Genomic DNA, 20,030 nt, shown 5'->3' with positions numbered 1-20,030 from the left:
AAGATGGGAGCTCCTTCTCTTTCTACTCTTTTTAAGGGTTGCCACCCCTGGAGGGGCTCACTCATTGTGCTGCTCCAAAGAACTGTATTGTGACATTAATACATCCACTAGGCTGAACATAACTCTCAGTACTGTAGATTTGTATTGGTATCAGTTTGACTGTTTCATTAAATCTGTTCTTACTTCAACCCACAGGTCTTACTACCTTTTCCCTATCACCGTTTTCTGCTGGGGAGAGCTCATTGAATGACAGGACAACTGCAGTAGTTCAGCCCTGGATCCAGGCTAAACGTAGACACTGGGCTTGCCCGTTACACTCTTGATCCACAAATCCCTACCTTGCCACAGCACAACACCACCTCTTCAGGAGCCCAGAGAGTGACCTCCACCCTCTAAGGGCCAGAAAAGGCTCGTTCCTGTTATCTGCTTAAAGCAGCCTTCCCAGCCCTGCTTACAGGGACCTCAGGCTGCTCCTGCGGACAGAGAAGGACAGAGGGGAACTGAGAGCTCCACAACTCTTCACACAGGCCCTGAGCACAGGGCTATTAAGCTGGCAGGTTGCCAACAGGACAGGCTGCCATGAAGGCAGAGACACAGGCCCTGAACTATGGGTGGGTCACCTTGCTGCAATATGACTAAACAGCTTTGCTGTGTCCTTCGAATAAAAGGAGTGGCAAGCCAAGCTCCCACTCTGCTCGAGGCCTCCAAGGAGATTTACTGTTACTGCCCAGAGCCCCTCTTTCCCTCCTGGGAAGCCTAAGCTAAGTTGCAGAACTTTTCAAAGGCACCTACAAGAGGAGCATGCTCAGGCACACAAAGACAAGGTGGGGCCACACACACACACACCCCCTTCCTAGGAGAAGGAGACAGTTCTGGGCAGCCACTGGTGGGGCAGCCATCCTTACCCCAGAGCAGGAGAGCAGAGTGTCAGGCTTGGCCCTGCCAGGGCTGCAATGGAAGCCAGAGGGGCCTCAGGATGCCAAAGGCCCTCACAGGTGGCCAAGGGGCAAATGCCGTGACACGCCGTGAGTACTTTTTCTGCCCTCATCTCATTCTTCTTAAATCAAAAAGTTGTGTTTTCCCTTCAAAATATAATTTCTCTCTGCCTTGAATTACCTCAGCTTTTTTTTCCAAAATTTCCATCGTCTGCCCTACAGATTCCCTTTGGAATTCCAGGCATCAAGTCACTTCTGCCTGCCCAAAATCACCTCACCGTTTCCTTCCAAAACAGCATCTTTTTCTCCTCCGTTTTTCCTCAGCTCATCCCTCCTGTGTCTTCGCTCTCTCTTCTAAATAAGCTCTGTTTTTCCCTCTAAAATACCAATTTTTATCCCCTGTAGATTACCTCTGCTTTTCACTTCAGTATCTTGTTTCATAGACATTACCTTAGATCTTCCCTCCAAACAATAAAATAACACTTCCCTAGTTGAGGAGCATGGGGACCTTGCTTGCCCTGCTTCAGTCCGGGGTGAGTTTTTACAGGCATGTCATAACCCCCGGCACAGCACGCTCTGTGATATCGACAGACCTTTCAGTGTAGCTGCTTTAGTACCTCAGCTCTGACAGCAGCAGCACCATGCCTCTCAGGGGAGTGGATCAGGAGCAGGCCATTTGCAGCTATTGGCAGGTTTCTGTATACTTCTCAAAAGCTGTTAGAGAAGCTTTCAGGACTTGTCTCCAGGGGAACACACAGCAAGGTTTTGGAGCAAAGCCACTGCATTTCTTAAAGAGGGTTGAATCTGATGGGGTTGTCCCTAAGCACAGGGTCTTGCACAAAAGGCTGAGAGCATTCCTGTGTCTGGTTAACCTCTTTTCACTTTCCTGCCTTTACCCCTTTGACTGGGTGAGCACAATCACCTTGTTATTGTGGTGACATGAGTGACAGAAGTTGTGTGGTTTTTTTTAACGCTGGGGCACCAACAGTGTGTGCCCTTTCCTCCGGTGCACAGAGGATACCAACCACTCACCAGAGAGACAAGGCTTTTTTTCTTATTATTACTCTTGAGCAACCTGGTCTAGTGGAAAGTGATCTTTAAGGTCATTTCCAACCCAAATCATTCTATGAGGTGAGATGTGTGGGACCTGGCAAATGGAGGCAAGCAGAGTTGCTGAGTTCTGTTAATGCAAGGAGCAGTGCTGGGGCTTAGTGAAATTAGGTGGTTTGTGTGAGGCAGTTCAAGGTTGGGGGCACTTTGCGTTCCCAGCTGTCCTGCTCTATGACTAGCAGTGGTCTTCCTGAGTTGAGCCTGTAGTTCAGCACAGCTGAGTTCTGGCACAGAGGCCCTGCTCATGTCATCACATTACAGGGAGTTACCAGATGTTTGCATCTGGCTTAGAGAGCTCCAAGAAGGCACAGCAGCTCAAAAGGGAAGGCAAAGCACTGGTGGTTTATGAAATTAAGAAGTTCATGGGTACCAAATCCATGTGCTAGACAGGAACTGAGAAATGGAAGAAGTCTCAGAAACATTTTTCAGGAGGTAGGATGAGGAGATTGGAGTTGAAAGCACTGTGGTGCCTGATTTTCTGCCTTCTCTCTGCATCTTGACTGCAATTTCTATCTTTAGGGGTTTGTTAGGCACCTTGGGTGAGAAATGTTCTATGTGTATTCTGTCGGTTCTGCTTGCAGAGACCTTGGTATGCATCAGGCAGAAAACTTGTCTGGAGAGATCAGATCAGGTGTCTCTTGTATCCTACTAGAAACAAAAACAGAAGAGGGAAAAGGACGAATAATTCTAACAGGGACTTCAGGCATAGGAATGTTGACTCCTGATACTTAAGCTGCTCCCGCCGTCGCTCTCCGGTTGCCGGACAACGCCCCTCCGCTCTCTCACCCAATGCCGTTCCGAGAGCCGCTCTTCCTGACAGGAGAGCTCTCCCCGCTTCGTCCTGATTAGCTCCCGTCCACGGCGGTTCTGACCCTGCTCCGCACTCATTGGTTTATCCCGAGTGGGAGCCCCACCTCCTGCGCCTCGCGGGTCTCTCCTCAGGGTTTACGCGGTTCCGTTCCGAATTGTCCCTTAGTGGCCACCGTAGCATAGGCTGTACGTGGCAGTGGGGCTGTGGCGGCCTATGAGCGGCGGCCCCGTGCCCCGGAAGGGGCGTAGCGCTAGACGGAAGTTCCCCCTCCCCTCTTGCTGCTGGCCCGCCGCTCGGTGCCCCTTCCCGCTGGGCTCCGCCATGTCGCCGGTGCGGGCGGTGCTGGCGCTGCTGGCCGCGCTGGCGGCCCCGGCTGCTGCCTACTTCGTCAGCATCGACGCGCACGCTGAGGAGTGCTTCCTTGAGCGGGTGCCGTCCGGCACGAAGATGGGGCTCATCTTCGAGGTGGCGGAGGGGGGCTTTCTAGACATCGACGTGGAGGTGAGGGGGGACGGCACTGCCGTGTTGGGCTGACCTTGGGCCATGCTGAGAGAAGGGCTGCTGGGCTCTGCCTCGCCATCACGCAGCTGCCCCGTGGCCGGGCCCTGCCGGGACCTTCCGGGAGGGCAGCGGTGGCGGTGCCCTGTGGAGACGAGGGGGCGAACGTTGGCTCGAGGGTGCTTGCAACCTTTGGCAAGTTTGGGGCGGTCCCGCCTCGTCGCGGGGGCTCCCTGCAGGTTTGCCGTCGGGCTGCTGGCAGCAGGTCTCTGCCCGGCTCGACAGGGCCTTGCGTGGGCATCTCCGAGCGGACGAGGTGCCTTTTTTGGGGGTTACATTTCGTAAGGCCGCTTGTGTTGCTGCAGATGGAAGTCTTCCTGCTTTCAGAGCCGTGCTCTTCAGATTTTCATTGTTGTTCTGCCCGATACAGTCTTGTCATAATAAACTGTTTGGCAGGAAGAACGAACTGGGTTGCTCTTTACAGAAACGTGTTGCTTACTCTGGGAGTAGTGTCCCTCCCCTGGAATCAAAAAGTGGTGGCTTTAATCAGGTGGATTGCCATCTTGAAAATTGAAGACAAGTCCTTTTTGTCTGTGAGACATTGAATTAGTGGCAGGATAATGAATAAGAATTCCTTTTATTCCGGTGAAAAGCAGATGGTTGGTTGCTTGGGATAACTTAGCCACGAGGGAGTTGTTACTGAGAGTGAATGTAAGAGTTTAAAATTGCACATTGCTCTAAGACAGGGCAGAGTGGGGAAGCTCTAAATTCCCATTCACATGTCACTAGTGGAAACTCAACAGCACTTCGGCTTAGTGGGACGGGAGCCTTAAGACTACAGTGACCCTCAGGGCTCAATAGTTGAGCCCTTGGTCCAGTTGAAACGGCAGCTGCAACAACGCACAACTGTGTGTCTAAGGTAGTGTTGGCATACGGGAGAATGTGTTTTTTTTTTTTCTTTTTGTTTTTCTTCAAGCAGCAGAGATAAGATTTCCCCTGCAGTTGTTAATTTGACTAATTGCCAGGACTGTCAATAGCTTGTGGTTTACTTGTTCTTGAATGTTTCTTATCTGGAATATGGAAGGCCAGTAATCTTGGTTAGTAAGAGAGGCTTTTGTGTGGATTTCTTTACAGAGAAGCTTTTTGCTTTTTAAAAAATACAGAATTTTGTGGAGAAAAAAAAAGCATCACTACTTTCCAGTTGTGGGAGGGAACATATGAAGAATGCTAAACTGTCAGATTAGAGGTGATACTGGTCATTCCGACTGGCTAAGTTCACAATATGCATGCAGTGTTGTAATGGGGTATTTAAACCCACTGTGTTTTAAAGAAAATGCATGATGTTTTGTTTTCCCCACCCAGATTACAGGCCCTGATAATAAAGGAATTTATAAAGGTGATCGAGAGTCCAGTGGAAAATACACATTTGCTGCCCACATGGATGGAACTTACAAGTTTTGCTTTAGCAACAGAATGTCCACCATGACTCCCAAGATAGTGATGTTCACTATTGATATCGGGGAAGCTCCGAAGGGGCAAGACATGGAGACAGAAGGTGAGGAAGACTCTTGGAATGATATTGACTCCATATCAGGAGCTTTTTTCCTGCATGCATGACTTAAACATGACTAGGATTCTCAGAATCCCTGTGTCCTCAGGCTGTTCTCTTACACAACTAAAAGGGATAAGGATGTTTTTAGAGCTCATTACACGATTTAATGCAAAATTACCAGGGAATCACTTGGCCATCTGTAGAAACTAATGCTTTCATCCTTTAGTCTGTTCATTGGTTTCATTCTCCAATTTCTAGTGTGCTCAGCAGTCTGTAGACTACTCCATGCATTAGTTGAGCCCTTCAGTAAATGTGCTAATATAAAATTTTTCTCTTAGCCATGTAATTTACTATTTTATTTGCAGCCTTTTGTCCTGTACTTGTGTTCATCTCTTACACTTTTCTCTAGGTGGTGGAGATACCTGGGATGGTATGTGTACTGCTTTTTGAAAGCTCATTAGCATCTTGTCTTTTGCATATGTTTATTTACTAACAGCTAACGTTTGCTCTGTAACATTTGTTTGTAGCATGAGAATGTCTTTTTAATAAACTACTTAAAAGGTCTGATTCTGAGCAATGCTGAGCACCTGCAAGCTTCCATGAAGAGGTTTATACCCTTAGCAGCTCAGGTCCTTGAACTGTCTGTGACAATTTGTCTTCAGGTGATTATTTGTGGCTAACAGAAGGCTTAATTGGGAGTTTTAGGTGAAACTGAAACACTGAATATCCAAGATTACTGGAAGTTTTAGATGGTATTTCCTTTTTATTGCTAAACTGGGCCTTGAATAACCCAAGGCTTTTGGAAGTAATAAGCTTTTAAGTTGTGAGTTGCCAGTAATGTTACAACGGGGAAAAAAAACTTTGTCATTTGCTGAGAAAGAAATGAATGTATTGGTTAGCAAGTTATAAAGGTTTATTTAGAAATCACTAGCTAGCTAGAAAGGCAATAAATTCCCAGTTTCCATTTTATGAAGTAAATAACTGTGTGCATTGATTGCTTGATATCACAAGTAACAAATTCCTAACTTGTTTTTTCTTAAAGACTCATTTAAATCTTTTGTTGAGTCTGAATGTATCTTCTGTGAATATTGGTATAACTTTAAATTTTTAAGGCAAACAGTTTTTCTTGGGTGTTTTTTTTTTTCTTGAGTACGTTTAAACACTCCCTGCTACTGTAATTTCTGCTCTTACTAATAAACTGCTCTTATTGCAGTGGCCAGTTGGCCATAAAAATAAGGGATTTACAGTATTAGCAAAGTGTGTGTGGCTCACACAACTATTTAGATTTTAATTGTCTGAGTGTTAGTCTCTGATTTTCTTTTTGACTGTTCCCCTTAAGTTGTGTATTTTGAATAGCTTTATTTTCAGAATGTAATCTGAAACAGTTTATTAATTAAAAGATAATGAGATAGCTCCAAAGTCAAGAACATCCCTTCAGTGGAAAATGTCTTAGGTTTTGTGACTTAAGAGAGCTGATTGCCCAGGGTGTGTCTGTGGAATGATAACTTGAACTTCTTTTGTTGCTAGAAAACTTTGGAAATCACTTGTGTAAGTTAGAAATTCATAAGTGGACAGTTCTTTGAGGATAAATATATTTAAAAGATCCTGTGATTGACACATCACTAAATCTTAGGTCTTTGGTCCTTCCAATTGCTGAACTATCTCAAGTTAGCTTACTGTCACTGGTTTGGTATTTTCTTCCTTTTCTGCTTTCCCAACATTCCAGAACCTGAAGCCAGTTCCTGCCTTCTGCCAGCCTCCTTTGGCATTATTTCTGCTGAATGCTGTGCTTCAGCTAAACGGGAAGATCACGAGATGTGAAATGTTGCTTCAGAAAGTGATCTCGTTTTGCCAGCATCATGATCTTAAGCTAAATTCTCAGTCATTCTATTTTTGCAAGCTTAACAACTGGGGAAGGCTGTGATGTTAAGATAATTTGCTTGAAATACACTGGACAATATCATCAAGTAGATACTAGAGTGTGTTACTGAGCTCACGTGTTGTCACATTCTGTTTTTCTGGAGAAGTGTGCCCATGCTGGAAATAAGTGCTGACTCTAAACTTGTGTCTTCTGCTTTCTAGTTGGGTGTGGAGAACGTTTTACCATTCATTACAAACCATGGGATGTGTTAGGAAAAGTGGTGCTGTGAAAACTAAACTTGACTTGGCTGTGAGAATAGAGAGTTTTCAGCTTTACAGGCTGCATTTTTCCAAACTTCGGCGACAGGAAATTAAATCTAACCACTGGTAAACTTTAAAACATTGGTTTTTGAGTCAATAACAGACTTTCTGATGCTTCTGAAATTATTCCACAGCTCATCAGAACAAGCTAGAAGAAATGATCAATGAGCTAGCAGTGGCCATGACAGCTGTAAAGCATGAACAGGAGTACATGGAAGTTCGTGAAAGAATACATAGAGCAAGTACGTGTCTTCAACTTAAATGCTTTCTCCCCTCTCTGATGAATTTAATGTGATTTAAAATACAAGTCCATGGAAGCTATTCCCACTTAAAAACAAAAAATGAAAATAAGTTCTTATGGAACTTTCTGTAAAATAAAGAATGTAGTTGGTGCTTGCAGTCTTTAAATTGGTTCTCCTCATGTAATGAATATTGCTGTGCAAAATAATCTTTGCTTAATTGGTGTAAATTCTGTAGTGTTTTGACAGGTACATTCATGAGGATATCAGTAATGATGTGGTTCCCAGGAACAGAGCTTTACCTCATCCTTGAAGTGGGTGTAGCTTAATAATTGAGCTTTAAAAATATTTAATTGAAATAGTGCAGGATTGCTGTTATTTCCAAGTAGAGAATAGGGTTAACTCTCCAGTCACAGCCCTTGCTTTCTGAAATACAGCTTTCCAGTGTGACAGAGTGCCAAGTGGTACCTCACGGGAAGGACAGTGAGAATAAAGGGCAAATATTCTTAATGTGAAAATGCATTGTACTAAATCACTGGTCCCTCAACTGGTTGAACCTATGAATATCTCCAATTTTAGGACTTCTGTTGCTAATGGTTTTATTTAAGAAAATGCTGAATCTTTAAAACCAAAGATGATGAACCTTTAGAGATTAGAAATTCCCCACTTGGCTTGGAGACCATAATAGGCAACCATTACTTGAAAAAGCAAGCAGCTTCTGTCTGTCTGGCATCTTTGAAGGTGGGCAGAATAGAGAGAGAGCTGCAGTGTGTGTCCAAAGTTGAAGTTAAAACATCTTGCATAGAACAGTTCAAGGTGTTCAAAAAAATCTTCCTTCTCATTCCTCTCTTAAGGTTGCAGAATCCTGTTGTAATGACATGATACACATACCAGTAGTGGATGTGCAGTGCTTCAGTTCCAGTGACAAAATGTGGTTTAAGTTTGTTCTAAATGCTTTGTTCCTTACTTCTTTCTTTTTTTTTTTCCAACAGTTAATGACAACACAAACAGCAGAGTGGTTCTTTGGTCATTCTTTGAAGCTCTTGTACTAGTTGCCATGACACTGGGACAAATCTACTATCTGAAGAGGTTTTTTGAAGTCCGAAGGGTGGTTTAAGAATACTTTTCTGGTCCCGGATTTCAGTTCACTGTCTACCAAACATCCTGGTCACAAAAAAAAAAAAAGTCATTTAGTTTCTGAACCCTCTTTACTGAACTGTAAAACTTATTTGCTTCTGTTCCTTCCTAGTTACAAAATGAATTGTTTTTATATATCTTCTGTAGCAAAAGCTGTGCTGAAATCTTGTCACTTAATTGGCATAACTCTTTTCACTTAAATCTGCCTAGTCTGTATGCTAAGCGAGGTCCAAGCAAGCTGCAAATGCTGTAACTCAGCTGTAGTAACAAGCAATGTTGATGTCTCTCTTTTTTTTTTTTTTTTTTTTCCCCCCTGTTTTCATAAATACTTGCAGTTCTGTCTAGGGAAACGGTACAAAGCCCTAACATATGACTGTTTGCGATTTTGACATCTTTAGCCCTGCAGTGGGTATTAAAAAAGTGAAATAATCCCTTCTTCACTTCTGTAAACTGCCAAGCAGAAGTGATTGGAACTTTATGCTGATAATGAACAGAAGACAGCTGACCACTTCCACTCTAGTACTCACACCTAGTTGCTATTTAAAAGGAAGTCTTCAGTAACTCTAACTTGCATCAACTTATTCCCAAAGCTCTTTTAAATTAACCAGCTGATAGGAAAAAAAGTTTTCTCCTCATCACTGAATGTTTTTAGTCTTTCACAGGTTTTCTATCAGAGCCAATTGTGTGCAGTGTCTTGCAAACCGTAGTTAACCCTTTGGTTTCTGCAGGTCCAAAGCTCAGACTGTTGGCGCTGCTGCAGAACGCAATTAGTGCTCAGGAAACCTGGACTCCTGATGCCAAAGGGTTAATGAATCTGGGGGTTTATTGCAATGCTATGCAGCCCTTGTATTTAAGTTAAGTGGCAGTTTCTGCCATTACCTGATCATAATTAGCATAATGCTAAATACCAGCGTGGTTTCTTTTTTTCAGGCACATGTAGATTTGCTTTTGTATAAAGTTCCTTTCCTCAGTATCTGATGATTGGTTTAAAAATTAAAGAAGCGTCTGATGTGGGTGCTGAGCCAGGATTATGTTGTGACTGATGTACATTAGTTGTAATCATTTTTGGGGTGGGGTGGGGTCTTTTCCAGGGGGGAGCCTCTACAAGTAACACACAACAGTTTTGTACAATTAATTTAAGATTTGTTACAGGTTTTCATGTTCCAGGTAAAGTTTTTTCAACCTTGGGCAAACACTTGCAGCAGTTCTTCAGAAAGGTGGCTCTTACACCTTATTGCAACTGTTGTGTGCCAATATTTTTGTGTAAAACACTTAAAATTGAATTCAAAGATGTACATTTAAAAATTGCTTGTGGATCTAAATATGACCCAGGTTCGATAAATAAACAAATTCTTTAAAAAAAGTGTTGTTTTCCCCCCACACTTTTTACAAATGTTTATTGTCATGCTTTAAGGAACACTCAAAGCTTTTTGATAAAGTATCTCTTAGGATATCAGGAATTAAACTTCCTTTCCACTTTAGGGGCAGATAGAAGAAATTGCAGGTACTTCTAAACCTGCAGCTTTGCTGCTCAGCTTTGGAGCAGCTGTTGCAATGTTATGTATGACTCAGTACTTAACTATCACAAAATGCCAGTATAGTGGGGTTGGAAGGGACCTCTGGAGATCATCTAGCCCAGCTTCCTGCTGAAGCAGGGTCACCCACAGCAATTTGCCTGGGATCACAATGTCCTGGTGGGTTTGCAATCTCTCCAGAGAAGGAGAATCCACAACGTCTGTGGGCAGCCTGCTCCAGGGATTCAGCACCCTTACAAGAAACCAGTTTCTCCTCCTCTTCCATCTCCTAGATTCCAGTTTGTGCCTGTTGCCGTTTGTCCTGTCACTGGGCATCACTAAAAAGTCTGTCCCCATCCTCTTGCCCCCCCACCCCGCCCCGCAGTAGATATTTATATGCAGTGATAACAGAAGATACTATGGTAGTCTCCTTGCCATGAAAACGCTATTTTTCCGTTGTATCCAAAAGGTGGTTTAGTTTTCTCGTACAGGTGGTCAAACCCCAGTGGAGGTGGATGGTGGCAGCCATGCTGAGGCCGGAACCAAAGTGCTGCGGCGCATGTTTCCGCACGGCCCGGGGGGGCGCCACGGCTGAGCCACCCGTCCAAGATGGAGGCGGTGACTGAGGGGACCTGGGAGTCGCTGCCCGTGGCGCTGAGCCCGGGTGTGCTACAGGCGCTGCGGGAGCTCGGCTTCGCCCGCATGACACCAGTGCAGGTGAGGGGCCGCGGGGACCCGCCATAGCCTCGCGGCTGTCCCGGGGAGGGAGAGGATACGGCCGGGAGGCAGGGCCTGAGGAGGGAGAGTGCGGGCGGTGTTGGCAGCGCCTGGGCTAACCCGTGCTGGCCTGAGGAAGGAGGGCGTAGGCGGTGTCAGTGAACTTGGTCGTAGCCCCGAGGCCGCAGGTCGGAACAGTTAGTGGATTCTGTAGCAGCGAAGGAAGTCGAAGCCCGTGGCTCTTCTGTCCCTGTCTCTGCTGGAGGAACGCTTACAGAGAGCTTTGGTACCTCCTGGGGGGATTTAGCCTCTGAGATTTACTTCCACCGTCGCCGATTCAACTGTTCATGTGATGTTTCTCTTTTTCAGTCTGCCACCATTCCCCTTTTCATGAATAACAAGGATGTGGCCGCAGAAGCGGTGAGTGCTTTTTCTTGGTCGAGTTCATTGCCACTTTGGTGTGTCTCTGGAGCTGAGGGAGGGCTGACTCTCTTTCCCTTCTCACAGGTAACGGGCAGTGGCAAAACCTTAGCATTTGTAATTCCCATACTGGAAATTCTTCTCAGGAGAGAAGAAAAATTAAAGAAAATGCAGGTAAGATAAGTTCTGCAGTTCCAAATATATTTTTATGACCTTCAAACCGGATTTGAGGACTTGAGAAAAGGTGCCGATGAGGAAAATTGCATACACATAAAATGACTGTCTGCTTAGCTGTTTGGTATAACAGTAATGATAAACTGTTTAATACTTAAAAATAAATAATTTAGGTGCTTTATTTACACTTAGTTACAGCTTCTTATTTGATCAAAACAGGGTTCTGAGCTGTTTGAGAAATGTACCAGATCCATTGATGTACTGCAAACAGGAGTCTTTGAGTGCCTCTTGGCACCCATTGGTTTTGAATATGTTTTAATGTACAGAAAACTTGCACTGTCATTGCTGTTAAATGTCATTATTAGTTACTGCTCTTTGAGCAGAGATATCTTGCACCTCTGTCCTGTTATTTTGTAGTCTTTGTGGAAATGTTTTGTCTAAAACTAGAATTATAAACATGGTTCATATTTGCTCAGCCTGTAGGGAGAATTTTTCCCAAATCTTTTTTTTTTTTGTCTGTTATTTTACATAAATACCTTTTGTTTTCCCCTTGCAGGTTGGAGCTATAATTATCACCCCAACGAGAGAATTAGCTATTCAAATTGAAGAAGTGCTGTCACATTTCACAAAACACTTCTCCGAGTTTAGGTGGGTGAACTTCAGGCTGTTCACAACCGTAGTTCTGTTTTCTTTGTATTTCTGTCATTCATAAGATAGCAAAACTTAAAGATGACCTAAATCTTCTTGTTTATATTTTAGTCAGATTCTTTTAATTGGTGGTAGGAATCCTATGGAAGATGTTGAAAAGTTTAAAGAACATGGGTGAGTTCTTGTTACCCATTTTTACCAATGCCTTGCAGCTGTCTATTTTCTCCATGTCCTTGGGGTTTTATAATTAGGGCTGATTCTAAACTTTGGTGGTACTGCATGAATATGTTAGGGAGCGAGCGCAGTGAGGAAATGGTGAATGAATGCCACGGTAAGACAGTAGGGAAGGATCCCATGTAAAGTTGATACCATTTACATGCTGTTTGGGTGAAGAACAGTGTGCAGCATGGAGAGCTGAAAAAGTCTCCACAATGTTTCAGTTCCTTCTTTTTTGTAAATGTACGAGCAGTAAGCTCTAGTGAGATTGAGACCCTGCTGATGAATAGTTTTCTGGCACTGTTTGGTGCTGATACTCATGGTGAAGTCTTGAAACAATCATATCTGCCACTGGCTTTTGCATGGAGCTACCAAATACTTCTTTGAGCTGATAGTTGCTGATTATATTCTCTGCTTTTATTACCACAAATGTTATATTTTTGCCTGAGGATGTTTTGTCCCATCAACCTAGTGTCTGAAAGGCACTGAAGTGTGAGTACAGTTGGAAGTGGCAAACTGTGTTTTATTAAGGAATGCAATCAGCTTGCATGCAGATTTGTACTGTGATGATAATGTTAGCAGCTCCCCCAAGGGCTTTACCGTGCCAAGTTACAAAATCACTTTGTGTATCTTGTTCAAAAACAGGGGGAACATCATTGTAGCTACACCGGGTCGCTTGGAAGATCTGTTCAGAAGAAAAGCAGATGGGCTGGACCTAGCAACTTGTGTGAAATCTCTTGATGTGTTGGTTTTAGATGAAGCAGACAGGCTTCTAGATATGGGCTTTGAAGCAAGGTATTTAAATAATAAGTTCTGGTAACACTTCTGCAGTGGTAAATGAGTTTATGTCTGATTGGTGTGACTGAACATGGCCTACAATGACCTCTAAAGTCAGATTTGTTCTGTTTTGTCCTTTTACCTCTCTTTGCTCTGTAGACTGCGTAAAGCAATTGCTGGGAGGGGAAGAGAATAAGGAAGAGGATCCTTGATGAATACAGTGTTTTTTGATGTATATTAGCACATGCTGTGTTAATGTTTGACTGACATTTACTCATCAGAATGGCTTAAAACAGTTGAACCAAGCTTTGATGTCCCTTGTCTCTTGTCACAGTTAAGATAATCAGTTAACAGAAGATTGGTACTTGATAATAAAAGCTATTTTGTTTGTAAAATCTTAACTGCCAGTGATTAAACTTCTTTCTGAGGGAAGTTTTGGGACAGTTATGTTTTACATGTGCTTACTTGCAGTTTAAATGCCATTCTGGACTTTTTGCCCAAGCAGAGACGGACAGGGCTCTTCTCAGCAACTCAAACTCAAGAGGTGGAGAACCTGGTGAGAGCTGGTCTCCGGAATCCTGTCCGCATCTCGGTGAAGGAGAAGGGAGTGGCTGCAAGCAACACACAGAAAACTCCAACACGCCTGGAGAACTATTATATGGTGTGAACCTCTGTGCTTTATGATGGTTTCTTGTTCTCTCTCTTTCTTCCCTGGTTCTCTCAGTAAGTTTCCAAGTCTTGGCCAGTTAAGGCCATGTTAATAGAGGAACCAAGTCTCAAAACATAAAGCTCTTGCAGGTTCTCCAAAGCTCAGTTACCGAGCTAAGCAGAAAAATTGGAATTAGCAGCCCTGTGAGTTTTGTTTGGCTGGCCAGGAGTTGTAACCCTAAATGAGCTGCAGTGCTGTGGCTCCTTGTCCTGCTTGGGACAAAACTTCAGCAATTTCAGAGAAATGGCAGAGGGAAACCTGGGAAAATGAGGGAGGGGGATAGTGGCTGGGGATGGGAAGACTGGGAGTTAAAGTATTTATTTAAACTAAGATGCATCAAAGAGTGGTATTGTACATGATGAACTGTGGGAGAATGATCAGTATTAAGAAATTACGCCCAGAGGCCTTGTTCGGTGCACACTGAAGGAAGAAGTGGGCAGATCACTTTGTGTCAAGTCCATTTGGTTACTTTTTTTTTTGCATTGTATAGATCTGCAAAGCAGATGAAAAATTCAATCAGCTGGTGCATTTTCTTCGACAACACAAACAGGAAAAGCATCTAGTCTTTTTCAGGTAATTCTCTTTGTGTTTCATTGTGAACAGTATGGTGTTTCATTATTTAAATTCCAAAACTGTGCCCTATGACAAAACACACGGCTGTTTTAAAAATTATTAATTTGAATTGTATGTGTAGAATATGGTGCCTAAAGAGAGATTGAGCCTTGCTTCCTACCAGAATTGTGTTGAACTTAAAAAATCAAACATAGAACATGTTTTGTTTAGTAAAGTATTACAGATGATGTACAGTTCTGGACTCCCCAGTTCAAGAGAGACAAGGAACTACTGGAGAGAGTCTAGTGGAGGCTGGGCAGGTGCTGAGAGGCCTGGAGCATCTCTGTGAGAGGAAAGGCTGAGAGACCTGGGGCTGTTTAGCCTGGAGAAGAGCAGCCTGAGAGATCTGCTCAATGCATATAAGTATTTGGAGGGGGTTAAGAGGATGACAACAGACTCTTTTCAGTGGTGCCCAAGACAAGACAAGAGACAATGGGCACAAATGAACCCAGGAAGTTCCACCTCAACATAAGGAAAACCTACTTTGCTTTGAAGGTGCCAGAGTTCTGGAGCAGGCTGCCCAGGGAGGTTGTGGAGTCTCCCTTCCTGGACAGGTTCCAAACCAGCCTGGACATTGTGAATCCTGTGCAGCCTACTCTGGGTGACCCTACTTTAGCAGGGGGGTTGGACTAGATGATCTCCAGAGGCCCCTTCCAACACCTGGCATCATGCTGGGATTTCTGAGGTTTAAATAAAAAGGAAAGGTCTTGGACCACTCTAGTTTGACTGTCTAAACCAGATGCAGCATAAGCTCTTGCTCTTATGTCTGTTTTTATCACAACAGCACGTGTGCCTGCGTGGAATACTATGGGAAGGCTTTGGAATCCTTAATTAAACAAGTGAAAATCATGAGCATTCATGGGAAAATGAAACACAAACGTAACAAGATTTTCACAGAGTTTCGGAAGCTCCCAGGGTAAGAACACAGGGATAGACTAAACCAGGCAGAAGCAGAAATTTGAAGGGATGTGCAACTGACAATATTCTTCTGTCACTGAAGATCTGTCACTGTGCAACAGTGGCATTGTTTGTGCTGAGAAGGATGCTGCTAGCTGGTTCTGAATATATTTACATTTAATAGCACAAACTGCCCTCAGATAACTCAAAATATGAGTATGTCCAGCCATGTGGAAGCATGGAAGGTGCAGAGACATGGATTTAGGATATCCTGCAGCCTGGGACCCTCTAAAATTTGTGCTGCTTGCTGGCCAGATGTAGACATCATGAAGCCCATTGTTGCAGTTGCTATTTGTGCTGCTGTTTATCTCGGCACATTGTAGCATCACATGCTACAGCCATTAGCCTTGGTGTTTAAATCTCATTGATAGGGAACTGGTAGCGAAAATAACCTTGTCCTTATGGGTAACCCAGGGAAACCCAGGGTGGTATTTGATTAGTAGATGAACAAGGACAATTGCACAGCGTTGTAATTGTAATTTTCAGGGTGCTGTTAAGAGACTCTTGCCTTGTGTAGCTCATTTTTACTGCATGGGACCTGAGTTTTAGCATTTGATAGTGTAAGAAAAACAACTGCCAGCAGACTGCAAGAACAACTGTTTCAAACAGCATGCTAAAACTCAGTCTCTTCAGAATAGTAGTAGAATATGTATAGTAGTATGATCAGCTCTGGTGGGTGCAGCAGTGATTTAGAAGTAGAACCTGTAATAGGGGATTGATTTTTCTTAGTCAAGTAATGTAAATCACATTAATTTTCATAATGGTAGAATACTGTGCAGAATTTTAGTTGGTGAAGGCTTCAATTACCTTATAGTATTTTGTCTTTTTTCAAAAACCCAATGTTTTAAAACATTTTGTTCCCCATTCTGCAGTGTAGATGCAGAATGCTCAGCTGCAGAGACACACTGGCTCTTCTCAAATAACTGTTTAAATAAAATACACTTTTTTTTTTCCTCTAGTGGCATTTTAGTTTGCACTGATGTGATGGCCCGTGGCATAGACATTCCAGAAGTACACTGGGTTTTGCAGTATGACCCACCTAGCAGTGCAAGGTACGATACAGAGTTCAAGAACCTGTGCTTGTGGTCCTGTTACTGCACTGTGCAGATATAAATTGGAACACACTGCTGAAAACATGTTGAATCACTGCCTGGAAGTTAATCTGAGTGGAAACACAAACTAAGGGAGGCTGAAACACTGCTGTTTTGTTGTGACTACTGTGGATTGAAATCACTTTGTGTTCTTAGTGTGTAAGCCAAATATGTTATTGCTGCTCAGATCTGTGTGAAGAGGCCCTCTGGGGTAAGGCGTTGTGTGAGAATGTCAAATTGTGAGAGGGTGAGTGAGAACAGAGATGAGGGTGGAGACAGAGCTTTCCAAGGCAGGGTCCACTGCAAGCTTACATGAATGGCACATTTGTGTGTATTTTAACTTTTACTGTCATAATTCTGCTTCAAGTTCATCCCTAACCAGATACCCCTTGCTGTAGCACACAGCTTTTTACAGTTAAGAGGGACGAGGGACTACTGCATGTATGGCATTTCATTGATTCCTGGTAGTTATTTCAAAAGTACATGGCACTTTTGTATTTCCCATTCCATAAGATCTGCCTTTGTGCTGATACTTTTATGATCAGGCTGAGCATCTCCTGTTAAGTGAGGTCTGTGTTCTGTTGTTCTAGTGCCTTTGTGCATCGGTGTGGCCGGACAGCACGGATTGGTAATGTGGGCAGTGCACTTGTGTTTTTGCTTCCCATGGAAGAGGCTTACATTAACTTCCTTTCAATCAACCAAAAGGTTAGTGGGCTCTTAATCTACCCCAAAGCAGGGAAGGGCAAGAGGATAGGCTTACTGATGGGGAGTTTTGACATCAGATTTTGTAGAATTTAAGGCCATATGGTGTGATGGTTTTAAAGACTGTCTTTTTAATTTTTCTTCACAAAGTTCAAACAAAGAAGGTGAAGGAATGTAAATAAGTCACTATTGGGTGTAAGAAAGCAAAATAATGATTATTCTAAACACTTCCATTGGAGAGATAGAAATGTTTAAGGATCTCTACTCAAAACAAGGTTGGGGAGTTGGGGTAGTCTGAGTCTGACTTGGCTTGCTTGCTGGGCTTCTGTCTGTCTGGCAGCTTCTTCTTTTCTGGCTGAAGATAACACACTGACCTTGACAAGCTAAGTCTAACAGCCTCTCTGCTTCTTGACTCTCTGCCTTCTGCCAGGGGTCTAGGGGCATTCCTTCTGGTCTGAGGGGGGAGGCCCCTTTGGGGAAGCGAAGGGAGCTTGGTTGTGCTTTTCCGTCGATTGTACATGTTTGTAAATGTTGTGAATAGTGTATACTTGTACATATTCATTGCATTTCATCATAGATTGTAGATTTGCTTGTAAATACAGCTTTCATTTGCTTCCAGACTGAGCTAGACTGGTTTTTGTCAGTGTGGGGGGGATTTCAGCTCTCACACTGTTACAACAGGAAAAGGTTTTAGCAGAGGTGCACGATTAAAAAAAGACAAGAGCTGCTTAGTAATCAGCTGTTGGAACTCAATGGCTCCCAGTGCAGTCTGCTGAGTTTGTAGTAGGAATATGTGATGCATCGAGTAAGGAAAGGTTTTTCACTTCTAAGGGTGTGTAGACTGAACTTTTCCAGAAGGGCAACACTAGTTTATGCTCTTACGCCCAACTCTGCCACCAATTTATACACCGCACCCTCTGTGCTCTTTATTTTGACTCTGGTTAATTTCCTATGCCTGGTCCTGCATTTGTGGGGTTAATTGTGTATGTTCTCCAGAGCTCTACTAATGAGAACATAGCTTGATGAGGCACAAGATGATGTTGCCCCTCTCCCAGGCTGTAGTCTGTGGACTCTTCTGCTGGGCTGGAACTTCTGGGGCTGAATGGTGACCTGGAGTGTAGAAATGAGCAAGCAGGAGGAAAGGGGCTCAAACCTCATTCAAGATTACCTGGGGACCAAGTGTGTGTCTGAAGTTTTACAGTGTGTTTGAAATTGTTCAGCTGAACTTTTCCTTTGGTTTTGTATTTCTTTCCTGCTTTTCAGTGCCCCATGCAGGAAATGAAACCACAGACAGATGTGTTAGATCATCTTCCAAAACTGAAGGCCATGGCCCTGGCTGATAGGGCAGTCTTTGAGAAGGGGATGAAAGCTTTTGTGTCTTATATCCAGGCCTACGCCAAACACGAATGTAACCTCATCTTCCGAGTGAAAGGTAATTCCCAGCAGGGCCTGCCAGCTCCTGCTGTTCTTTTCAGAAGACAGTGTTTGGTTGTGGAAAAAGCACAGTGTTTGTGTCCACAAGCTTCAACTACTGGTTTCTGATCTCAAATTTACTTTCTGTAGCATCAGATTCTGACAAAACTTTTTTTCAAGCAACTTGTTTCTCACTATTTTCAAGAGAAAATGTTTTAATTAGTTTGACCAAACTGATAATAAGCATATGTAAAAGTGATTTTGTATTGTCACTAGTACTAAATACAGAGTCCAGACAATACAACAAGATAGCTTTTTGTGACTTACTGAAATGAACTTGTCATCCAGCAAGAAACTGACTTTCAAATCTTTGTTCTGACAGATCTGGACTTTGCTAGCCTTGCCAAAGGTTTTGCACTGTTAAAAATGCCAAAGATGCCAGAACTAAGAGGGAAGTGTTTTCCAGACTTTACTCCCGTCACTGTTAATACAGACTCCATTTCATTTAAGGATAAAAATAGAGAAAAACAGAGACAAAAGCAATTAGAACAACAAAGAAAAGAAAGCGAGGAAAACGGGGGGAAAAAGAAATTCATAAAGAACAAAGCCTGGTCAAAGCAGAAAGCCAAAAGGGAGAAGAAAAAGAAAACAACAGCTAAAAGGAAGCGTGAAGAGGTAAACTGAGCCTGCTTTTATGAAACTGTGTGTGATTGCTGTAGTGTAGGAATGTGCTATCAAATGGCAGAGAGCCATGGGGGTTTAGTTTGGTGGAAGTAACAACTGTAAATTAACTTGTTAGGACCTTGGTAGGCAAAGCTTAACAAAAATTGCAGAGCAGCTTTTTAAAGCCAAACATGAAAACAACTTTTCAGCACTCTGCTGCCAGGAAGCAATGCTGCCAGCATGGATAGAGATTTTGATTTCTCAGAGGTACAGCAGTATGGCATGACAGTGGACAGCACTTGATTATTTTTTTTTTCTCTTTCCTTTTCTTAAGTCTCACCAACTGTAACTAAGAGATTATTTTCTAGATGAAAATGGAGTTGTAGTTCCTGTTTGGATACTTGTGGCAAAATCTGTGTTGTAAGCTTCTCTTGTGTTCAGCTATCTAGAATGAAAACATTGTGATGTTGTGTTTAATTTGTTGTTGTTCACCTGACAACAGGGCTCTGACATTGAAGATGAGGACATGGAAGAGTTGCTGAATGACACAAGACTCTTGAAAAGATTAAAAAAGGGAAAAATTAGTGAAGAAGAGTTTGAGAAGAGACTAACAGGCAACCAGAGTAGACTCAAAGCAGAAACTGTTGCTGACTTAGAGTCTGAAGACTGACAGTTATTCTAACAGTGCTTTTACATTAAAATACTTGTTTCAATAAAATTGTATTTTTGTAAAAAAAACAATGTTACAGAGAACAGAACCAATCTAATTTCTTCATGGAGGGACCTGTTGTTCCTGGAGACGAGAGCACCACTCTCATGTGGTGTGGTAGGCATTGCAGCTTTCCATTAGTAACAGCCTTGTGCATGTTCTCGTTTCCAGGGACATACCCCAGATCAGGAAGTCACAGTGTACCTCAGAACAAGTCTGAACACACCCTAAGGTATTTTACAATA

At 43.2% G+C, this 20,030-nt stretch overlaps 2 protein-coding genes across 3 annotated transcripts; both read left to right on the top strand.

The window, feature by feature from the left end:
- Positions 1–3,177: 3,177 nt before the first annotated feature.
- TMED2 (transmembrane p24 trafficking protein 2) lies at positions 3,178–9,526 on the top strand. Of its 2 annotated transcripts, XM_054392683.1 has the most exons (5): positions 3,178–3,357; positions 4,717–4,909; positions 5,316–5,336; positions 7,222–7,329; positions 8,319–9,526. In XM_054392683.1, the coding sequence occupies exons 1-5, from the start codon at positions 3,178–3,180 to the stop codon at positions 8,441–8,443; spliced, it is 627 nt and encodes a 208-aa protein (XP_054248658.1). In that variant the 3' UTR covers positions 8,444–9,526. The 2 variants fall into 2 exon arrangements, with proteins under 2 accessions (XP_054248658.1, XP_054248660.1); XM_054392685.1 differs by lacking the exon at positions 5,316–5,336.
- A 1,060-nt stretch (positions 9,527–10,586) lies between these two features.
- On the top strand, positions 10,587–19,757 carry DDX55 (DEAD-box helicase 55). Its single transcript, XM_054392738.1, has 14 exons — positions 10,587–10,694; positions 11,064–11,114; positions 11,202–11,288; positions 11,845–11,936; positions 12,048–12,110; positions 12,798–12,947; positions 13,401–13,590; positions 14,129–14,211; positions 15,035–15,166; positions 16,167–16,259; positions 16,889–17,003; positions 18,264–18,432; positions 18,796–19,088; positions 19,579–19,757. The coding sequence occupies exons 1-14, from the start codon at positions 10,587–10,589 to the stop codon at positions 19,744–19,746; spliced, it is 1,794 nt and encodes a 597-aa protein (XP_054248713.1). The 3' UTR covers positions 19,747–19,757.
- Positions 19,758–20,030: the final 273 nt, after the last annotated feature.

The sequence above is a fragment of the Indicator indicator genome, chromosome 26, assembly GCF_027791375.1.
Source record: "Indicator indicator isolate 239-I01 chromosome 26, UM_Iind_1.1, whole genome shotgun sequence".
Lineage (NCBI taxonomy): Eukaryota > Metazoa > Chordata > Aves > Piciformes > Indicatoridae > Indicator > Indicator indicator.
This window is presented reverse-complemented; position numbering and strand designations above follow the sequence as displayed.

Excerpts from the sequence above, each read along its gene's own strand:
- DDX55 (XM_054392738.1), top strand. The coding sequence starts at position 10,587 with ATGGAGGCGGTGACTGAGGGGACCTGGGAGTCGCTGCCCGTGGCGCTG. Across the intron at positions 11,115-11,201 it reads AGGATGTGGCCGCAGAAGCG|GTAACGGGCAGTGGCAAAAC; the intron begins GTGAGTGCTTTT and ends CCCTTCTCACAG. Across the intron at positions 13,591-14,128 it reads GCCTGGAGAACTATTATATG|ATCTGCAAAGCAGATGAAAA; the intron begins GTGTGAACCTCT and ends TGCATTGTATAG.
- TMED2 (XM_054392683.1), top strand. The coding sequence starts at position 3,178 with ATGTCGCCGGTGCGGGCGGTGCTGGCGCTGCTGGCCGCGCTGGCGGCC. Across the intron at positions 3,358-4,716 it reads TTCTAGACATCGACGTGGAG|ATTACAGGCCCTGATAATAA; the intron begins GTGAGGGGGGAC and ends TTCCCCACCCAG. Across the intron at positions 7,330-8,318 it reads TGAAAGAATACATAGAGCAA|TTAATGACAACACAAACAGC; the intron begins GTACGTGTCTTC and ends TTTTTCCAACAG.